The sequence below is a fragment of the Rhinichthys klamathensis genome, unplaced genomic scaffold (assembly GCF_029890125.1).
Source record: "Rhinichthys klamathensis goyatoka isolate OS25496 unplaced genomic scaffold, OSU_Roscu_1.1 h1tg000150l_1, whole genome shotgun sequence".
Taxonomy (NCBI): domain Eukaryota; kingdom Metazoa; phylum Chordata; class Actinopteri; order Cypriniformes; family Leuciscidae; genus Rhinichthys; species Rhinichthys klamathensis.
Window position 1 is genome coordinate 417,318 of NW_026606685.1, and position 20,593 is coordinate 437,910.

Genomic DNA, 20,593 nt, shown 5'->3' on the forward strand with positions numbered 1-20,593 from the left:
CTGTGAAAGTCGTGAGCTTGACATTTGTTTTGCTCCCATTTATTTATTTTTAACCATTCTCATTCTTATTGCACATATTGTTATGTATTATTATTTTAGGGGTGTTTAACATGTTAATTAAGTGCTGCTAATTACAAGCAATAGTGATGACATTTTAAAAAGTCAAGCACAAATAATCATGGATCCGACCTTTACTCCATTTACACATTTAAACACAAACACCTTTATTAAACAGTTTTTGCACATTTACACATTCAAAAATATATTCCTATGTTGATGTTGCAGTTCACACTGTACTTTTTAGTTTTAGTAATTCCTAAGCATACATTTGAAGGAAGCCAGATACACAACAGACCAGAAAACACAAATTATAGCCACAATTTACAACATATACATACAACTTGTAAAATTAATGCAACTTGCATTCACTCAGTTTTTACAGCATTTAGGCATCAGCAAGGATTTGTTCTTATGTTCATCTCATCTCTCTGTTTTTATCTTCATATACACAGGCAGAATTTTATTTTACCACTCATGGCGTTCATGTTTGCATGTGTATTCCAGAGGTAAGTGTGTATAAACATTGAGTTTGGTGTTTGTATCTTTAGTAGTCTCACACTGGTATGTGTATAATCGCACCCCCCCCATAAAAAAAATGTGAAGTGCGGTGATTGTCAAACAGTAAAATGTTCACAGTTTTTCCAATAACGGTCTCAATCAGATTATGCTGCATTCACAGTTTTGTTGGAATGACCATAATTACAAGATTACAATGCTCAGATTCTACTTAAAGTTATTTGTCTTGTGACTCCATCCATGACAGATTAATAGCACCATATGCAGCTTTGTCAATGATAGCAAAAAAAAAATAATCAATACATTAATTTATTTCTCTTTGCTGTCTCAAATATTGAATAGTGAAAGTGCAGGTTATTGGCTAAAATAAAATGTCATATCAAATATAAACCTAGGGATATTGCCAACTAACTCGCATTAATTGTAGTCTTTTTGGTTGTTTATATTACAGAAATGTGCTCAACAAAGACAAAGTGAATAGTTTTTAGTAATCATAAATGCGTAGGGTAATTCTGACACAATGTGAACGCAACAATGCTTAAAAAGTTATGCCCCAAAGCAAAAAATATATAATTTTTTATTACGTTAAGGCCCTTGTATTTAGCGTTTTCGTCAATCCGATCACAAGTGGACGATGCTAAATATACAGGTGTAAACGGGGTCTAAAACATTTTGCGCTTGTTTACTTTCGAACACTTCCAGAGGTCTTGTAATCTTGCGGATTACTTTTCGTACTGTAAACGCTCATGTTATCGAATGTGTTCGAACAACCGCAAAAGGATTTAAACTTTGCCAGCTGAAGAAGACTTCAGTTTGGTTTGAAGAATAAAAACGTACCAAACTCATTGTTCTCTCCTGATTTCCAACACACATTCACAGCGTTCGGTGTGGTCTTGCGGCTATCAGAGCAAAAAAGAAAGCTGATGCTCTCCATAGTTTTTCTGCCGTCCCCTTTTGCGTTCATTTGTTAATTGCGCAAGCTTATTTCGTCCATTAGATTTGAAAAAAGCCCATATTTTTACCCACCAACAGACCCCCCCCCCCCCCCCCCCCCAAAAAAAGATCAGGACAGAAGTGGTCGAAAGTGGACAAAAGAGATGGATTAAAACACCAGGTGTAAACAGGAATGTGTCTCCCTCGTCTACTTGTGATCCGATCGACCAAAACACATCTTAATACCAGGTGTAAACAGGGCCTAAAAGGGTAACTAGTTTGTTGTTCCCCTCCCCTGTAAATGCTAATGTATAGCTAATTATTCACATTGGCATGAATATGAAGACACATTCCTTAGTGTCAATTATCATATCCAGTGTTGCCTACAGCAGAAATAGTAGCTAGTTAACACAACAGTCTTGCTACAGATATCATACCTTGTACATTCAAATGCTGTGGAAAAAAATACTTTCAAAATGGTGCTTTCTCCATCATTAGCACTACTTTCAGCGTTTATCTTTGAGAGGGATTTGTTAAAGATTTTAAATGCTGTGGAAGTGTGGGGAGAATGTAAACTCATATGTTTGCCTCTTTACTGTATGACACTTTGTCAAAGTCGTTCAGGCATATAATGCCGTGTGAGGTAAAGAATCACAACGTTCAAGTTCAACTAGACTTGAGAGAGTTGCTGGTTAAATTCCAGAGTTGTTGGTCTCGACAAAATCTATGGTGAAAGATCAACCATATTTAATGACTTCTCATTTAAATTTTTCCTCTTTATTTGTATTACAGTTGATCTATAGGTTGCTTGTTTGATGTAGCACTTGCTTATTATTGTTGCTCCATAACACTACATGGTCTTGAAAAGGTTGTTTAGTCACTCCGATAGTATTAGAGCCCCCTTGTCTATATCTGTTTTTGTCACCTTGTCCACATGTCTCAAATTAGACGCTCTTCAGGTGGTACTTTCAGCATGCTATCCATCTCCAGGCGAGCACCTGCAACTTCCTGATGGCTTGGGGAATAAGTTCCTTCTGATTGCCGCTTCCTGCGTGCTGTCATCAACATGAAAATGAGACCAATAGCCACCAAGAGGATACAGCCACATACCAATGGAACCGCAATCGCCAGCCATGGTATATGATCTTGCTGAGCCTGCTTCTGCAGAGAGAGATTCAAATTGATGTTGTTGGCAGGTATAAAAAGTAACAATCAACACTACTCAACTAGTTTGCATTCTTATTTTAGCTCCTAAATTGTATTATACTCTGTGTTTACTTACATTTGTTTCACAGAACTGCCCACTGAATCCTGCTGGACACAAACATTGAAACCGGTTCAGCCGATCCAGACACGATCCACCGTTTAGACATGGGCTAGATGCACACTCATCCATTTCTCTCTCACATCTGTGGGGGGAAAAAACTTGAAGACTTAGTCATCTATATCAGTATTTGTATATTCAATTTATTTCTATTGGACAAGAACGCAAGTGTTAATTCCACCTGTCTCCTGTGAATCCTGGAAGGCAGGAGCAGTTTGCCCCCCACTCAGTGTCATGACAAATGCCATCATTTTCACATTCAAAATCCAGTTGACATTTAAGAGGAGGGTAGTTATACCTGATGCACAAGAACACAAACAAACAAATGCTCAAACTCCCAAACAGATAAGGATGCAGCCTCACTGGTTCATTCAAACTTGGGTAACAAGAAATAACTGTATAAAATAGAAAAATGGATAGTGAACTATTTAATTTTTTTTCCACTGGCGTTCATTAGTATTTACAATTGCAAGCAGTTTTGCAATTGGTTGTAATATGAAGGCCACATTATAACCCTGTGGAATGGCGTATGTATTGTAAATGGAGTCTAAGTTATGGCTGAGTCAAGTCTAGGCATCAATGTGTGATCTGTAGGAACTCACTGACAACGTGTTCCACTGTACTTAGGGGGACAGATACAGGTGTAGTCATTAACTCCATCCACACAGGTTCCCCCGTTCTTACACTCCGATCCTTTGCAGTCGTCTATGTTTTCCGAACATGTAGGTCCAGCATATCCTGGGTGACACAAGCAGTCAAACCCATTAAACTTGTCCTTGCATTTGCCATGGAGACAGGGTCCTGAGACACACTCGTCTGTTTCTTTCTCGCAGGTGATCCCTTCCCAGCCGGGTGAGCACTGGCAGCCAAAAGAATTGAAGAGATCCACACATGTACCACCACGCCTGCAAGGATGAGAGTGGCACACTGGAGCCCCGGAGCACCCTATGTGCACACGCTCATCTTGTCTCCGCCAAAACCGAGATGTTTGGGGTGATTTGGCATTGTCTACAAATGGAAGATACACCTCACCTACTCTGACAGCACCTAGACATCCTGTGTACGTCTCTGCCAGTGCAACTTCACTTGACAAGTCTTTAAGAAAACTTAAACTACCAGCAAGCACTGGGGCACTGCTACCATCAATGATGCCATCCACCAAAACCAACCACTGTGATGCATCACGCTCTGGGTTGGCCATGGCAACAAGCAGGCGATGCCAGGTTCCATCTGCAATGTGTCTCTGTCCAGAGAATTTTACTGGCTCCACACTGTTCTCTGTATGAAGCTCCACATAAATGGCTGAATCCAACAGACCAACCAGTAGAAGTTCCACCCCTCTCCATGCACGAAGTAGCACACCATTTTCCTGCCTTGTACGGAGCTCCATGGTAACATTGGTCACTGGGTCAACTACAGATCCCTTAGCACTGTAGTGTAAGGGTGTGTTGTCAAAGGTTGCATTAGCAATGCCTGGTAAGAAAAAAACATTTTTTTTTTACATACATTTATATTTACTACTCGATTATAAACATTTATACATTAATAATATTTGAATTATTTTGCCAATAGGATGTTCAGGAAGCAAACAAGAAACTGAAGAATATCAGCTAGGTATTCGAGATAAGCATACACTCAAAACCATCCAACAGATCCATGCAGCGTCCACCATTTAAGCACGGGTCGCTGACACACCAAACTTTGGTTTCACATGTCTTTCCAGTGAAATCCCGTGGACAGGAACAAGTAAAGTCATTCCATGTGACTGTACACTCTCCACCATTCAAGCAAGGCTCCACCTGCAAACCAATTGCACAACGACAGCTCTTTCCAACTGTAATTATCATTGCAAACAGGTCTCATGAAATGAAAACAAAAATGTAAGTCTACATACCTTGCATGTGTCATCACTCATGCATCCAGGTAGCACATTTTCTGCATCACTGGAGAAATATATAGTTTCACTGAGGGTACTATTCCAGGCTTCCACTTCCAGATGCACATCGTCTAGTCTCAGATCCTGCAGGCATCCCTTAAAGTGCCCACCCCAATCCGTTGCACCCTCTTCACCTGGTACTCCACCAACATACACCAGGTCTCCCTTCAAAACTTCCATGTCAGGCAGTGAGCCAAGCCTATAGCGCAATCCTCCATGACTAAAGAATACCTGACCCTCCTGTATGTCCAACTGAAGCAGTGGCTTCTCTCCATTACAGACAAACACTGGTGATGATAGGGTGGGTGACTCCGCTACAGAGGTCACCTGTACTCGTCCCATTTCCAGGTACATGGTAAAATAAGGATCATCTCCCTCGGTCTCCTGAAGGCCTGCCCTTCGTAGCTGAAATAATAATCCACTTGATTTAAGTGATCGTAGGAAGAATGAGACACTAAAGTTCCTGCCAATATCAGACAGCAGTGCAAATGGAAGAAAGCTTGTGGAATTCTCATGACCAAATGTCCAAGAGGAAAAATCTGGAAAATAAAGAGAAATAGAGACAAAAATCAAGTATGATAATGTGCCAATGTTTTATTATTGTATAAGTTTGGTTTCCTCTACACCAAAACTATTCAACTGCAGTCCTGGAGGGCCACTGTCCTGCAGAGTTTCAGTCCCACCAGAATCAAACACACTTGCCTGTATTTTCAAGTAATCATCTTGATTAGTTTGTTCAGGTGTGTTTGTATAGGGTTAGAGCTAAACCTGGCAGAACAGTTGCCCTTCAGCACCAGATCGGAATATCCCAGCTCTACACATTACAACAAGATCAATGTTTGAGTGTATGAGGATATGCTTATGCACACCTTGGCTGCAGTCATGTCCATAGTGTGGTCTATAACAGTTACAGCGGTAGCTCGTCCAGAGGTCAACACAGTGCCCTTGTTGAGAGCAAGGATGTGGGTCCACCTCGCACCATTCTGTCTTTATACAGCCTAACTCTACACTTTCCTCCTTGTCATCCAGATCATGGGGCAGGACAGGATGGCCATCAATCTGTAGGTCCTCCATACAGCCCAAAAAGCCATGGCCGCTCAATGTAAGCTCCATGTACTCCTCTGGTACTCCACCCACATATACCTTTGTGAACGTCTCGTGGTGCAAGAAAATTTCATGATCATTTGGTTGCTTGTCTTCAGCTCTGCATACTTGATTGTCACAGCCTGGACCTTTGACCTGAAGCACAAGTCTGATATCCTGTTCATCAATGGTCACCATTGCCTCATGCCAACCTCCATCACTTACAAGCCCTGGTAATTGTGCCTCCAGTGACCCTCCCTCCTTAGATATTGCCTTAGCATGCAGCTCACCCCCAACAATCTCTAGGGATAAGAAGAGCTCAGCATTGCCACGAAAGAACAGCAGCATGTCCGGCAGAGTGGTTCGGAAGCGCAGACGAACCCCCAGAGGGTGCTCGTGTTCTGTGTCTCTCCTTCTGCGCTCGAGTGGTGGAACCTCAATCAGAAAGAACCTCAGTGACGAGAAGGAAAATGTGGTTGGTGTAGAACATATGTCATCATAGAAACCAGGAGGACAAAGGCAAGTATGTCCATGTGTCTGTTCATCTAACCACGGCAAGCAGGTGGCGCCATTTTGGCAGGTATGCTCAATGCAACCAAGCAGCTGCACAGTGCATTGGGGACCCCCCCATGGCAGGTGACCTTCCTCAGCTTCTGCACATTGGCACTTGTATTCAGCTACTCCATCTTCACATACACCTCCATTCAGGCAGGGGGCACTCTCACACTCATCTATATTAACCTCACACTCCACGCCTGAGAAAGACAGACCAAAATGAACAATAAAGACAAATACACATGCAAACAGTTTCCCCATATGCAAACACTAACCTGCAAACCCCTCCGGGCATAGACACGTGTATCCGTTAATCAAATCCTCACAGCTTCCTCCATTGTGACAAGGCTCAGATACACACTCGTTTATGTTCACTGAACAGTTCTCTCCTGTGGAAATAAACAAACAAAACACATAAACAGCATGACAAAACTCTTTTCAGGTAAAACATTGTGTCATTACTTGAGTAACCTTCACCACCCATTCAATCATATATTGGGTCACAAAATAGTTAGGCTCAACTCTGGAACAAGTTCTTAAAATGAAAGCGGTTGCAATGTCGGTGTATTGTTTTACTGTACTGTTTTACATTTACATCTGTTTTTATGTTTCCGGTACCTGTGTATCCTGGTTGGCACTGACAGACGTAACCCACAGCTGTGGCGTAGGTGAACTCCCAGTCCGTTTCCCAGAGTTCTGGATTTGACTTCTCAAAACATTCACCATCGTTCTCACAGGGAGTATCAGCACATTCATCTATATCCACCTCACAGTTATCTCCTTCAAAACCTATACACACATTAACATTGTTTCAGTTTGTTGCAGAGTTAAGGTTATATAAAGACTTGAAAGACTTGAGTGCGGTTTTGGATAAAGGAGAGCTACCTGGCCAACAGGAACAGTTGTAGTGGTTAATGGCTTCTAGACAAGTAGCTCCATGTTGGCAAGGATGAGATGCACACTCCGGAATATCCTCCTCACAGTGGTCCCCCATAAAACCAGTGCCTTCACATTCACACTCATAACTGCATACAAACACACAGAATCAGACTATTTTAAATATCAGCATAAAATCTGCTCTGCATTACAGCTTTTTTTGGCCAATAATCAACCACTTAGATAGGAAGAGTATGTCTGACTAACATGTAACATTTGTTTTACTCACAGTGAGTAAGTGAAACAATAATGGGAAGTGCATGGACATGACTCTGTCAGGCATTCCCACAATTCTAGAGTTCCGTTACCTATCAATAAAGTCGTGGCAGATTCCTCCATTCTGACATGGATCACTCTCACATTCATCGATATTGGTTTCACAGTCGGAACCTTCAAACCCCTGCACACAGTCACAGGTGTACAACCCCACTAGGTCAAGACAGGTGGCTCCATTTTGACAGGGATTTGACTGGCATTCATCAATCTCCATCTCACAGTTCACTCCTACAGAGATATAAAACACAATACATGACTTAAAAAATCAGATGCCCTATAAAGAACAGCTTGCGACTTGGCAAGTACCCGTTATTAATTGCTGTCAACATCCATGTAGACCAGGAGTGCCCAATCCTACTTCTGGAGAGCCATAGTCCTGCAGAGTTTAGTTCCAACCCTAATAAAACAAATCTGAATCAGCCATTAAGATTTACTAGGATTACCTGAAATTAGTGTGTTGGAACTATTTTTTGCAGGACCTTTGCCTGTCAGCATTAGGATTGGGCTCCCCTGCTTTAGACTCTTAGCATACAGTTACAAAATGTGCAAACTTAAGGTTTCAAACAAGTTAATAATATGTTCACCCACACCCACAGATTACCTGTATATCCCAGCAGGCATTCACACAGGTAGCGGTCTTTCCCATTAATACATGTTCCATTGTTCCTACAAGGTCTCGATGCACACTCATTAATGTCAATCTCACAGTTGTGTCCTTGGTATCCAGGTACGCAGAAGCAGTAAAACGTGTTGGCCCCATCCAGACAGATTGCACCGTTCTGACAGGGATGTGAATCACACTCATCCAGGTCCTCTTCGCAGGTCTCACCACGAAAACCGTCTGAACAAGTGCATTCAAATCCATCCACTATACGTCTACAGGTGCCATTGTTGAGGCAGGGTTCATCAACACAGTCTGTGATGCGACGACTGCAGTCCTCTCCTCCAAAACCAGGTGGGCACAAACATTTGAAGCCATTCAGCTCGTCCACACACTCAGAGTGGGCACCGACACACGGCCCACTTTCACACTCATTGATGTCCTCTGGACAAGTGTAGTGCTCTGTGCCAGGTTCACCGACACACCCTTCACATTCAGCAAACACACAACCGTTGTACAGCTCCGCACAGTCCCTCCCCATGTACCGTACTCCTTCCCGTGAACACAAACACACGTAATCATCCATTGTATCTACGCATGTCGCCCCATTCTGACACGGAGAAGATGCACACAAATCAGATGACCCGGAACAGAATATCCCTAGAGAAAGAAAGACAGGATTTAATATGGTACCTCTAACTGATGCATATCACAGACGGGAAACCCGATGTAAATTCCAAGTAAAAGTTATGTCATTTCTTTGATCATACTTGGGGTTTGGGGCTTGGGGTTTGGTGACCTACACCATTTTGCCCAATAGACATGGAATAAAAGAGGCATGAGTGGAGAGATGTCCTGAAACTTTTTAAGCAATCAGATTTATGATAGATGTCTATATGTCTTGTCAATAACTTTGGGAAATAAATCCCATAGACCTTGAATAACAAACATATGATATCTTCTAGGGCCCATAATGTCATAGAAAGTTGGAGGTGGTGGGTTCATTTGATTAGGCTGGTAAGCAACCATCTAGAAACTACTTAGCAAACTACAAAAACAAACAAACAAAATAAACACACAGAACACCTTAGCAACCACATAGCGTGATTCTTACATAGTGATGATTAATTTTGCATGTGCGTTTTCTTCAGAAAACCTTTCAGAAAAATGAAAAACAGACATATACCATTCAAGACAAAGGTAATACTGACATCAGTTAATAACAGGCTGTTGATCACAAACCTTAATCCTGGGTAAGACCGACTGAGCCCGAGGAATAAAGTGAGAGAATCTCTTAAAAGTTAGCATTGCAAATACCAAGCCCATCTGTGAGGTTCAGAATATATATATATATATTTTTTTTTACATTTCTTAGTCATAACAACTCTTCAAATTTGAGAGATCCCCTGTAATTTGCGACCTTGTGTGTATTGTAAATCGCCTATTTTGCTTATATGAGTGTGTATTTTTTAGATCAGAATGTGGAGCGAAGCATTCAGGGGATTTTCTCGTGCAAATCGACCAATCCCATGAGAGCTCTTTGAGTCAGTCCAAATTCCTGTTATCTGCATGACCTCGACCCTCAACCCCCACTGCGCATCCAATTCAGATCCATTAGTGTGGCCCACCCATCCTTAACCATTGTGGGGCCCCTCGTCCCCCTAAACACTCCCTCAACTTCTCTCAACCACTTTGCAGCCCTGGCCCCCTCAATGTCGCTTTGATCAGACCTTCATCCCAAATATTCATTCAGGCGGAAGATATTAATGAATGGGCAAAAGGAATGAGGTGTTGTGTGTGTGTGTCTGTGTGCACATGTTGAGCATTGTGTGTAGCAAGGCAGCGTAGCTGGAATGGGGCAGCGTTTTGTGAAAATAAGGTGAAGCGTGAAGGGGTCTATATAGTTCAGAAGTGTGTATGTGTGTTAACTTTTGATATGTTTGTGGGAATCAAATGTCCCCACAAGGGTAAAATTTGATTCTTAAACCTTTTTACGGTCACATTAAAGGGTTAGTTCACCTAAAATTAAAATGATCCCATAATTTATACAACCTCAAGCCATCCTAAGTGTATATGACTTTCTTCTTTCAGCCAAACACAATTGGAGTTATATAAAAAAAATATCCTGGCTCTTCCACGCTTTATAATGGGAGTGAATAGAGTTTTTGAAGCTCCAAAAAGCGCATCCATCCATCATAAAAGTAATCCATACGGCACCAGGGGGTTAAAAAATGCCTTCTGAAGCGAAATGATGCATTTTTGTAAGTTTGCATCATTGATTCTCTTATTTTTCTATTATTGTGAAGCTGCTTTGAAGGAGTAAATGGATAAACATGACTTAACTTGTCTCGATTTGGGGAGCAACCAGTGTACAGATCATAATAGCAGTGACAAGTAGGTTCCCAAAGTCTGATACTACAAGCGAAAATGCTTCTAATTTTAGTGTAAGATAGAACATCATAATGTTCCTTTACTCTAAATTGTTAAAAATCCCAAATCTTTGTTTCTTTCCAGAAATAAATTCGATTTTGAATTCCGGATTGTCAGTTCCAGACTTTGCAATGCATTTGCCCAGACACTTTAATCAACACGGAAGTGTTACTTTTAGAACAGAAACATCTTATCACTCTCAGAACACACAGACTGTTCTTACACAACACAATTGAGAGCTTACACACTGATCTTAGTGTGAACACACTCACATCTATCTTAAAATGTGGCTTACACAACGATCTTAAAGCAAACAAAACGAAAAAGTGGATATTTTAGGAGTATTTTTCATGCACACATTATGTTCCCAAAAAACTATTTTAAGAACACTTTTAGCATGTTTTACTGTGTAGGATGCAGATCCGTCTGACACCCACACAAGCACTCAATCCCCACCCCCGGCCCAGGAAAACGAGCTCCACTCAGACTGACCCAGCAAGTGTTCAGTTTCCATAGTTACTCCTAAGCTAATTTGGCCCTGAGACGAAGATATTCTGACCTCTGTGACCTCAGATCCACCTCCCCTCTTCCTCTCCTCTCCTTTTATTTTCTGTCTTTCTCACCATCTTAGATCTCTTTAAAGCTAATGTCATTTCCTGTCAGTATAGTGTGATAAGTAAAGAAGATTTCCCAGCTCACGCTGCCATGAAGGGTCACTAAGCCATATGGTGGATAATGATGCCCGACAGAAGCGTCCTGTCCACTGACGGCAGACATACATGAAGTTCCTCTTCTAGTTTTCTTTTTTTACGTACCCCTTCCTGTCACGGAAGGACACTGATTATCTGCTTTCTGTTTTGCCCTCTGCTAACCTGTGTTGTACTCTTTACAGAAAATTAAGGTGGATTAAACTGTCTGTACCTCATTTAGCTTATGTACTCTCACACAAACACGTGTGCTTGAACACTCTCACTGACTGAACCTTTAATTCACAATATCTGTGTTATCTGCTCACATGTTAGACCTTGAATTTCATCATAATTTTAGATGAAATATTTTTACATTCTGTCTGTCATATACAATGAAAAGACTCAATTTAAAGTTCATTAGACGGTGCCTATACCATCAGAGAGAAAAGAGCGAGTAGGCCAAAGTCTTCACGTACTGAGCTGAACGTAATCCTCTCAGAGTGGTGTGTGTAAAACAGGACAGCTTTAGGGTTAGTCTACACTGCTAAGCCAGACAGCTTTTGTAACCTTAGAATCCAGTTCTCCCACCTTGTGCCAGCAAGAGATTCCAGAGAGTGATTATTTTTTCATTACCATCTGTCCGATTTAAAAAGTGCTGGTTATACCTTTTTCATCTATCCATCTATCCATCCATCCATCCATCCATCCATCCATCCATCCATCCATCCATCCATCTATCCATCTATCCATCTATCTATCTATCTATCTATCTATCTATCTATCTATCTATCTATCTATCTATCTATCTATCTATCTATCTATCTATCTATCTATCTATCTAATCTACTTTCATTCAGCAAGGATGTATTAAATTGATCAAAACTGACAGTAAAGACATTTTATAATTTCAAATAAATGCTGTTCCTTTGAACGTTCTATTCATAAAAGAATACAATAATGAATCATAGTATCCACAAAAGTATTAAGCAGCAAAAACTTTTGATAATACATTGATAATAATAAGAAATGTTTCTTGAGCAGCAAATTAGCATATCAGAATGATTTCTGAAGGATCATGTGACACTGATGCTGAAAATTCAGCTTTGCATCACAGGAATGAATGACATTTTTAAAAATATTTAAATAGAAAACAGTTATTTTAATTTCTAGTAATATTTCAGAATATTACTGTATTTTTGATCAATTATGTGCAGCCTTTACCCACTGCACTGCAACAATATCTGTCTGCTACCAATGTGAGCTCGTCACCTTTTGATCTGGTCATGTTCCATTCATATTCATACAGTATTTGTATTCTCTTAAATGTGATCTCGCTGGAATGTGGACAGCACCCAGATGTGACGCGTTTAGGTTCATAGTGGAGACAGGCTGTAGTGGTTCTGATTATACAGACTTTAACATTGAGGTTTCACAGAGATCTGAGAGTCTTTGGCATCCCGTGGCAGACGGAGACATTCTCCTGACATCTGTCTTGAGCTCTACGGCTTACTTGTGTCAGTGTTTAAGGTTATCTGTGTGAGGCCGCTGGAAGAATGTTAGCCACGCAGGTTCTTAGAGTTAAACTGCTAACACTGATACTGACTGTCAATCAAGGAGAACTCCTCCCCTTTTGTTTACATCCCTGTCAATCATCCCTGTTTGTCTTACTTCCTGCTGTGAGGGGGCGTGAATGGTTAGTTTTACAATTTTAGGGGTTACAGATTGTTTTAGAGGGGTCAGGCGGGGAAACGGCATCTGTATGTGTGTGTAACACCAGCGTTATTCTAATATAATTAAGATACTATTGTAGTTTTTATTACTATTTTGAATCCGTTTTTGTTTTTATATTTGAAATTTATGTCAAGTTTTAGTTATTTTGTTGTGTGTTTTTGTCATTTGTCATAATATATACAGTATACATACAGTATTTCAGTTTATGTTTATTTTATTTCAAGTAAGAAGTTTAGTTTTTTGTTTTGTTTTAATGGTTGTAGTTTTAGTTTCAGTTAACCCTGTAACACACTGTATGGATCTTGGAGGTAAGAGATCAACTGCCTATACAATGGCTGTGAAATTTGTCAGGGTTAGTGGCCCAGTCAGATGGGGAGATCATCTGAATGAGATAACACTAATATGCATCTGTCCAGAGATATGAGTGGGAACGGATGGATTACAGAGAGAATGACAGTAAGAGGGCAGCTGGGACGTGTGTGTGATGTGTGACAGGACTTTCTGATAACCTGTGGTCTGGTCATTTTCACAGGCACTGGAGAGGTGTGTGCAAGTTTATTTGTACTTATGCATGCTTCATTTTCTCATGTGAACCTAAAATTAAGAATTCTAACATTAAGAATCAAACTTTTCAGACTAAATATATAGTTTTGACTCATTGTAAATATGAGAGTAGTGGTTGTTCTTAGCATTAATATGAACTCAGACTTAGCACAGTTCTGTCATTAGCTCTAGACTCAGATGCTAATAGGCTAATTAGCTTTATCCCCCCCTGCATCTAAACCTAGACACAAAGTTTTAACCTTTAACACTCTATAGGTGATGCTTTTGAGTGTTACGCCTCATGAGCATCAACACAAGGCTTTTGGCACTGAAGGAAATTAGCTTTATTCTGTCAAGTAAATTTAAAACCAAAACATAATATTAGAATTTAAAAGATTTCTGTTTTATCAACCAAATTTGCATAATATCTGTTAAGTAGCAGATACTACTTAAGTAAACCTGCATGGTCAGCGTCTGGAGAGTTTAAATGCAGAAATGTGAAGCTTGATTTTTTGTAAGAGCACATGTGAATTATTTTGTAAAAACCTTTTTATTAAGCAGCTATTATTTGCAAGTAAATCGTCCTTTTTTATGTTAGATGCGATTAATCGTGATTAATTGATTTGATAGCACTGATATAATACTCTACCCAAAGCATTAATTTAACCCTCTAAATATACAAGGTGATATTTGTGAGCATTAATCCACACAAAAGCATGTCAATTTTTGCATTAAAGGAGCTGTATGTAAGATTGTGGCCAAAACTGGTACTGCAATCACTTTCAAATTACTGTAGAGCGGTGTGTCCCCTCCCCCTCCCCCTCCCCCTGACTCGAGGTTGCCAGATCGGCTGCATTTTTTTATCCGACACGTGTGTAGCTGCAGCTGTGGTAACTAGAGCAGAGCTGGCAACCCGGATGCCGCAACACTACTGACTTCGTGAATGGTCGATAGGTGGAGGGTGGAGCAACAGACCAAAACACAACATGACAACATCAACATCAGTTGAGGGCTGCAACTTCACTTTTTGAATGACAATATCCTGGCCGGACTACTGTTGTCAGTGATATAAGTATTTGAAATGAACATGATTTCTCAATGTCTAGTGACATATCAGGGCCATTTTATGATTAATTCAAATAAATGTCTTACATACAGCTCCTTTAAAGGTGCCCTAGAATGTGAAATTGAATTTATTTTGGCATAGTTAAATAACAAGAGTTCAGTACATGGACATGACATACAGTGAGTCTCAAACACCATTGTTTTCTCCTTAAACCTCGTTTTTGAAAAACACCCCTGAAAAATAGGCGAATCTCCACATAACACCGAGTGTGACGCAACAGTCGGGATCATTAATATGCATGACTCCAAAAATTTGCATATGCCAGCCCATGTTCAATGTCAGGCGGAACTGCGCAGCCGAAGCATGGCAGTTGCTCAGTGTTTTGATGTACACATGAACACAAAAGTGTTTTTTAGTTCCTTCATCCGAGCCTCTGAAGAAACAATGGGTTAATTTTATTTTCTCTGGAAATTTCCAAACATTTCACCGACGACTGTTTCCTCAACTTGGGCCAATACAGAGCTGGCCTCGGATCGAGCTACCCAGAGCCATAGAGAGAAAGAGTTGCGACACGCTTTGATGTCGCTGCGACGGCTGTCACGTGGTTCATGTAAGCCCCAATAGTTCCAAAACATACGCGGGCTGTCATGTTCTTCTATGGACAGACAGCAGCGATTGCATTATTAAACGGTAGATACAAAATAAAACACACACCCAAGTACTTTTTCAGCTGTTATTGCATTTTGTTAATGTCAGTTTTGCATTTGGAGAGGCAGGGTGAAAACTTAGATAAGTTTTAGGCTATATTTTTGGAGGGAAACGCTAGTGTGCATGTTCGCATGGGTAGCACTGGCTTTAGCGGCTCTAACTTAACTTTTCCATGTCATTCATCTGATGATGGACATCTCATGATATTTATTTTAGCGCAACTGGGCTGTATTAGGCTATTGATTCCCGTGATCTTGCTTATAAATTCCGCTTCGTGATCACGCAAAGAGGTCTGCAGTCCGTTCAGAATGCACTTGCCAAACTCATTATGAATTCAATGACGCACGTTACACTGCACAACTAAGCTCTTATTACATGATCGTGTTTGCATTGGTGAAAGCATTAGAGAGAGTGCAGAAACTGCGTTGCAATGATAAGATCTTCATGCTCGCGATCAACAGACTGTGATCTGCTCAATGCTCATCACGGCAACATTTTATGTGATGGGAATAGATCGAAATACTTTAAAAACATCTCACGATTCGTTAATCTCGATAGCTGTAATAGTAAAAACGTATAATAGCTGTAGTAAAATTATTCGAGAGAGTTTCACATGTACATAGCTATTTCATATGCAAGCATGTCAGCCAATCACAGCAGAGGCCGGTTACACACAGCAGACACGCCCCTTCAAACAGAGCGTTCAAATCAGAGGCTAAAATCAGGCTAGGAAAAATGCCTTTTATTTCTAAATTATGACTATTTTTGAGGAAACATTATAGGAAACATTATAAAAAAAACACAAAAAAAAACATTCTAGGGCACCTTTAACACCTCCTCTAGCTAGTAAAAGTTATACTATTATTAATAATATTATTTATTTACTATAATATACTAGATCTTGACCAACAATTGATGGACCTCTTGATGGAAATAGGTGCATCTATGTGTGGTCAAGATCTTGTATTGACAATGCAAGAGTCCAGCACTCTGTCAAGTCTCCTCCAGCACATCCCAAACAACTTTCACTGAATTCAAGGTCTGGATTCAGAGGAGCCAATTCATGTGTGGAAATGATTCTTCATGCTCCCTCCCAACCATTCGTTCACAATTTGAGCCTGATATTGTCATCCTGGAATATGGTCAGATGTGTCTTCCTACATGGATGTTTGAGAAATGAAAAGCTACACACTCCAAAGAACTGTTGCCAAACATATATCATTCTAGAAACATAATAATCACTACAATAATGATCCAATCATAGACTCAACTTTTTTTTTTTGGCCATGCAGTAGCTATATATTACACTCTATTACCCAAAACATTTATTGAACCTTCTAAATAGGTGATATTTTTGAGCCCTGATCAACAGAAAGGTGTTTTTTGTTAATGTTAGCATCAACGCAGGCTCCTCTAGCTAGTATAGGCTCACTTTTATTAGCAGAATCTTGACTGTGAGAATGCAGTGGACTTTGTCATGTGAATTTATTCTTCCCTCTCAGTGTTCTTGTTAGGATTAGGGTTGGGGGCAGGGTCCATTGTAGACATTTTCATTGAAAAAGTCATGTGAATTCCAGGATCCCCCTCGTTTCCCTAAGCGCTTGATGTTACATTTGCATGCGTGATTTGACATGAACTATCAGCTCAGTCAGGACATTAGACCAGTTTCACTGTTCATCTCGCTGAATTCCCCCATTGACTCCCATTAGTCTATGCAAATACACTACAGATGCAGTGTTGTAATTGCATACAACACTTGACACCTAAACAGCAGGATCTGTGAGTCAGAACAATGAGTTTTGACTTAGCAAAGTGTATTATTGTAAGTGCCAAACGCATTTCGATTTTATACAACTTTATTTATTTTACAGTGTCCCTGTTACACATGTAGTTACTGTAGTAAAAACTATAAATTATGCATAATTACATGCAACTAACCCACAACCAAACCCTAATCCTAACCCTGTAGTAAATGCATGTAGTTAATTATTATTACTCAATTATTATTATTACTCTACTTAAATGTATACTTGCTTTTATATACAACCATTAATACTTTAGACTCAAAACTTTGTTATTATCCTGGATATGATCATCATAGAGTTAAATACTCAGAGACAGCTTGACTGTGCAGTCAGATGAAAGAGCGTTAAGCCTACAGGACGCAAAAGTAAACAGAGCTTGTTAAAAGTGCTTAACGCAGATTCCACCCGCACACAACGTCCAAATGACTCAGCCCTGGTGTCATGGCAACGGGAAACAATGGAACCCCCCCCCCCCCTGGATGAATCAGATTGGATGGATGGAGGGAGGGAAAATAGATGGGTAACCTCCCCCATACACCCGTCTACCATGCTCCAGTCATATCCAGTCCAGACAGGAGGAGGGACGCGAGTTACACTCCAGTGCACATCTTTGGGAGTCCCAGATAACAGAAAATGACCACAACACTAATGCGAGTAACAGAGCCAGGAATTCTGTGTCAGTAAAAACAGACAAAAAGAAAAAATGCTGAGTTGTTTCAAGCCATGTTTGGGTCAAATATGGACAAACCCAACCGTTGGGTTTCAAAATAAAATTTTACGGGTTAAAACAACCCAGCATTTTTTTAAAGTGTAGAAGATATGATATCTAATAAATAGCTAAATGAACACCAAGGGCTTACCATGCAGTTTTTTTAAACCACCATGATGCTAGAGTTTTGTGGGTGGTTGCTAGAGTGTTCTGAGGGGTTGCTAGGTGGCTGCTTACAGGTACAAGTCAAAAGAGCCCCCCCTTCCTCGCGCTTTTGTCTCCTAGCATGATTACAAAACAATTATTACTAATACTTTAGTTTTTTTACAGTGTTGATAAAAGTAAATTTACTTGCTTTCATCTGCCTTTTTAAAAAGTAAAGTTTCCCAAAAAATCTAAGTACCAGTATAGAGCCACATCCAACCTGTTGCTTTTGACTCTAGCAAAGACATATACGATTAAACTTGGTCTTTCTTAGAATAAAACACACCTAATTGAGCAAATATTAGCAAAACATCACATTCTATTTCTATCCCTGATTTTATGAAAGATGTTCTCAACAGCTTTTAATGATCAGTGTCCCATTTTTTGCCTCTTGTAAGAAGTTCCTTCTTTCATTGTTCAGGGTTGCCAAGTAATAGTTAACTTAATGTTCTATAAATATGTATTTATGAAAATATATGTTCATAAAATATTATATCTTGTTTTCAAGGCATTGAGACAGAAGGAGAGAGGGAACTTACCCCATTTGAACATCATCATGGTCAGTAAAAATGTCCCGGGGCATTTCAGATGCACTTTCCTGATCTCCATGGTGACGTGAGACAATCCAAACATACCAAACTAGCTTAATGTCTCTTTGAGTCCTTCATAGTGGAGCAACCTTCAAATTAAACCGTCTTGGGGAACATCAAACGTCTGAGTTCCCGCATGATTCTGAAGCTGAAAGTCTGCTCTGTTGAAATTCTCTTTGGTCTCTTAATTCCTAAGCGTCAGGGTGTGTAGTTCATATAAAGTTCCTCTGTCCAGCATCAGAACGGTCAGGCTGAGAGCAGTGGCACATTGTACGTGTAGTAATGAGACTAACTCTCTCACCCAATCCCACTGCGGCTTACCACACTAATCACCCTGAGAGGGGAGGGGCCGGAAAACCAGAAGTGGACTTCAGCACCAGGACTCCTGTGTGTGTGATGGGCTTGCTTAGCTACACTTTGGGAACAGAACGGAACTAATTCAGACAAAACAGGACATAGGGACATTCAGGGATGTCCTCAAAGATAAAGATACAGTTAAAAATGTTTTAATAACAATGATATCAGTAGCACTTTATATTACAGTCCTGTTCCGTTAAAATAACTGGGTTATAGATACTAAACTTCAACCTACTCTAAAACCTAAGTTTAACCAATGTAGTTATCTTATATTACCAGTACTTTCTTGTGTAACTACACTGTAAGCACACATACTGTAAAATAAAGTGTAACCATGATAAGAGCTTTAAGGGATAGTTCACCCAAAAATAAAAATTCTGTCATCATTTACTCACCCTCAAGTTATTCCAAGCCTGTATGAGTTTCTTTCTTCTGCTGAACACAAAATAAGATATTTTGAAGAATGTCAGTAAACAAACAGTTGATGTGCCCCACTTTTTCTCACTATGGAAGTCAATGGGGTCCATCAACCATAAACAATGGTTACCAATATTCTTCAAAATATCTACTTTTGTGTTTAGGAGAAGACAGAAACTCATACAGGTTTGGAACATCTTGAGGGTGAGTAAATGTTTGGCTGAACTATCCCTTTAGTACAATGACAACATTTCTAATTTATTGTAAAAGTAAGTTTGCTATGATTTATGTCTTTTATTAGTTAACTTTTCTACACTTTTGCAGGTGGACAGCAGACGGCTCAGGTCAGTGTTATTTTAGTACTATTTATATATTATTATAGTAGGTAACCAATTAACATTAAAAAATATGAATAAATACTGTAAAAAATGTATTGCTCATTGTCAGTTAATGTTAGTTAGCACTTTAATAGGGACCTTATTGTAAAGTTTACCTCATTTTTAAGAAATATTTCTAAATAGCTTTAAATTATTTTTTATTTTTATTCAAATTTAACTTATTTCAGTTAGTTGCAACATTTCTAAGGCAACATTTTCTAAGTTTTGTTTGTTTTTTAGCCTTTTTTCTAAAATCTATATTTTATTTTATTTCAGCTTTATTTCAATTACTTATATTGTTAACAATAACTGATTTTTCAAGGTATTGACAATAATAACACTGGGTTTTGTGTTAGAAAAACATACTACACTATAGCCACAGTGATGTGAAGTTGGAAATTTGGATTTTGTTTTGTTAGAAAACACTGAGCCCAGCTGGATATTTTCTTTCACAAATCAAGACAATCACAAAAGCTTTCCTAAGTGATTCCCTGCTGATTTTTTCCAACAGTGTATAATGAGCAGCTGAGATCTTATATCCTGCTGAGTTCAGCTATCACATTTGCATTCGTCATTCAAGGCTGCATTTCTTTATACTTACTAAACCCACAACTACCTGTTTTTATGAACTACGCAACTTTTTGATCCAACACTATATTTGGATTGAACTTCTCCTTATTGGTTGTTTGAAGAGTTTGACCCAATTAATGAAAAACAACACACACACACACACACACACACACACAC

At 39.6% G+C, this 20,593-nt stretch overlaps 1 protein-coding gene and 1 long non-coding RNA gene across 2 annotated transcripts; one reads left to right on the forward strand and one right to left on the reverse strand.

Annotated features, from left to right (window-relative positions):
- Positions 1 to 2,398: 2,398 nt before the first annotated feature.
- Positions 2,399 to 18,780, reverse strand: crb2a (crumbs cell polarity complex component 2a). Its single transcript, XM_056258258.1, has 13 exons — positions 18,645 to 18,780; positions 8,221 to 8,880; positions 7,652 to 7,847; positions 7,293 to 7,432; positions 7,026 to 7,196; positions 6,683 to 6,796; positions 5,639 to 6,607; positions 4,728 to 5,308; positions 4,467 to 4,632; positions 3,436 to 4,306; positions 3,015 to 3,131; positions 2,792 to 2,918; positions 2,399 to 2,670 (listed from the first exon to the last, which is right to left on the reverse strand). Exons 1-13 carry the CDS (start codon positions 18,736 to 18,738, stop codon positions 2,449 to 2,451), a joined length of 4,428 nt encoding a protein of 1,475 aa, XP_056114233.1. The 5' UTR covers positions 18,739 to 18,780; the 3' UTR covers positions 2,399 to 2,448.
- On the forward strand, positions 7,843 to 18,749 carry LOC130090754 (uncharacterized). Its single transcript, XR_008807727.1, has 3 exons — positions 7,843 to 8,248; positions 8,442 to 8,574; positions 18,614 to 18,749. It is a non-coding gene; the product is annotated as an uncharacterized LOC130090754 (long non-coding RNA).
- Positions 18,781 to 20,593: the final 1,813 nt, after the last annotated feature.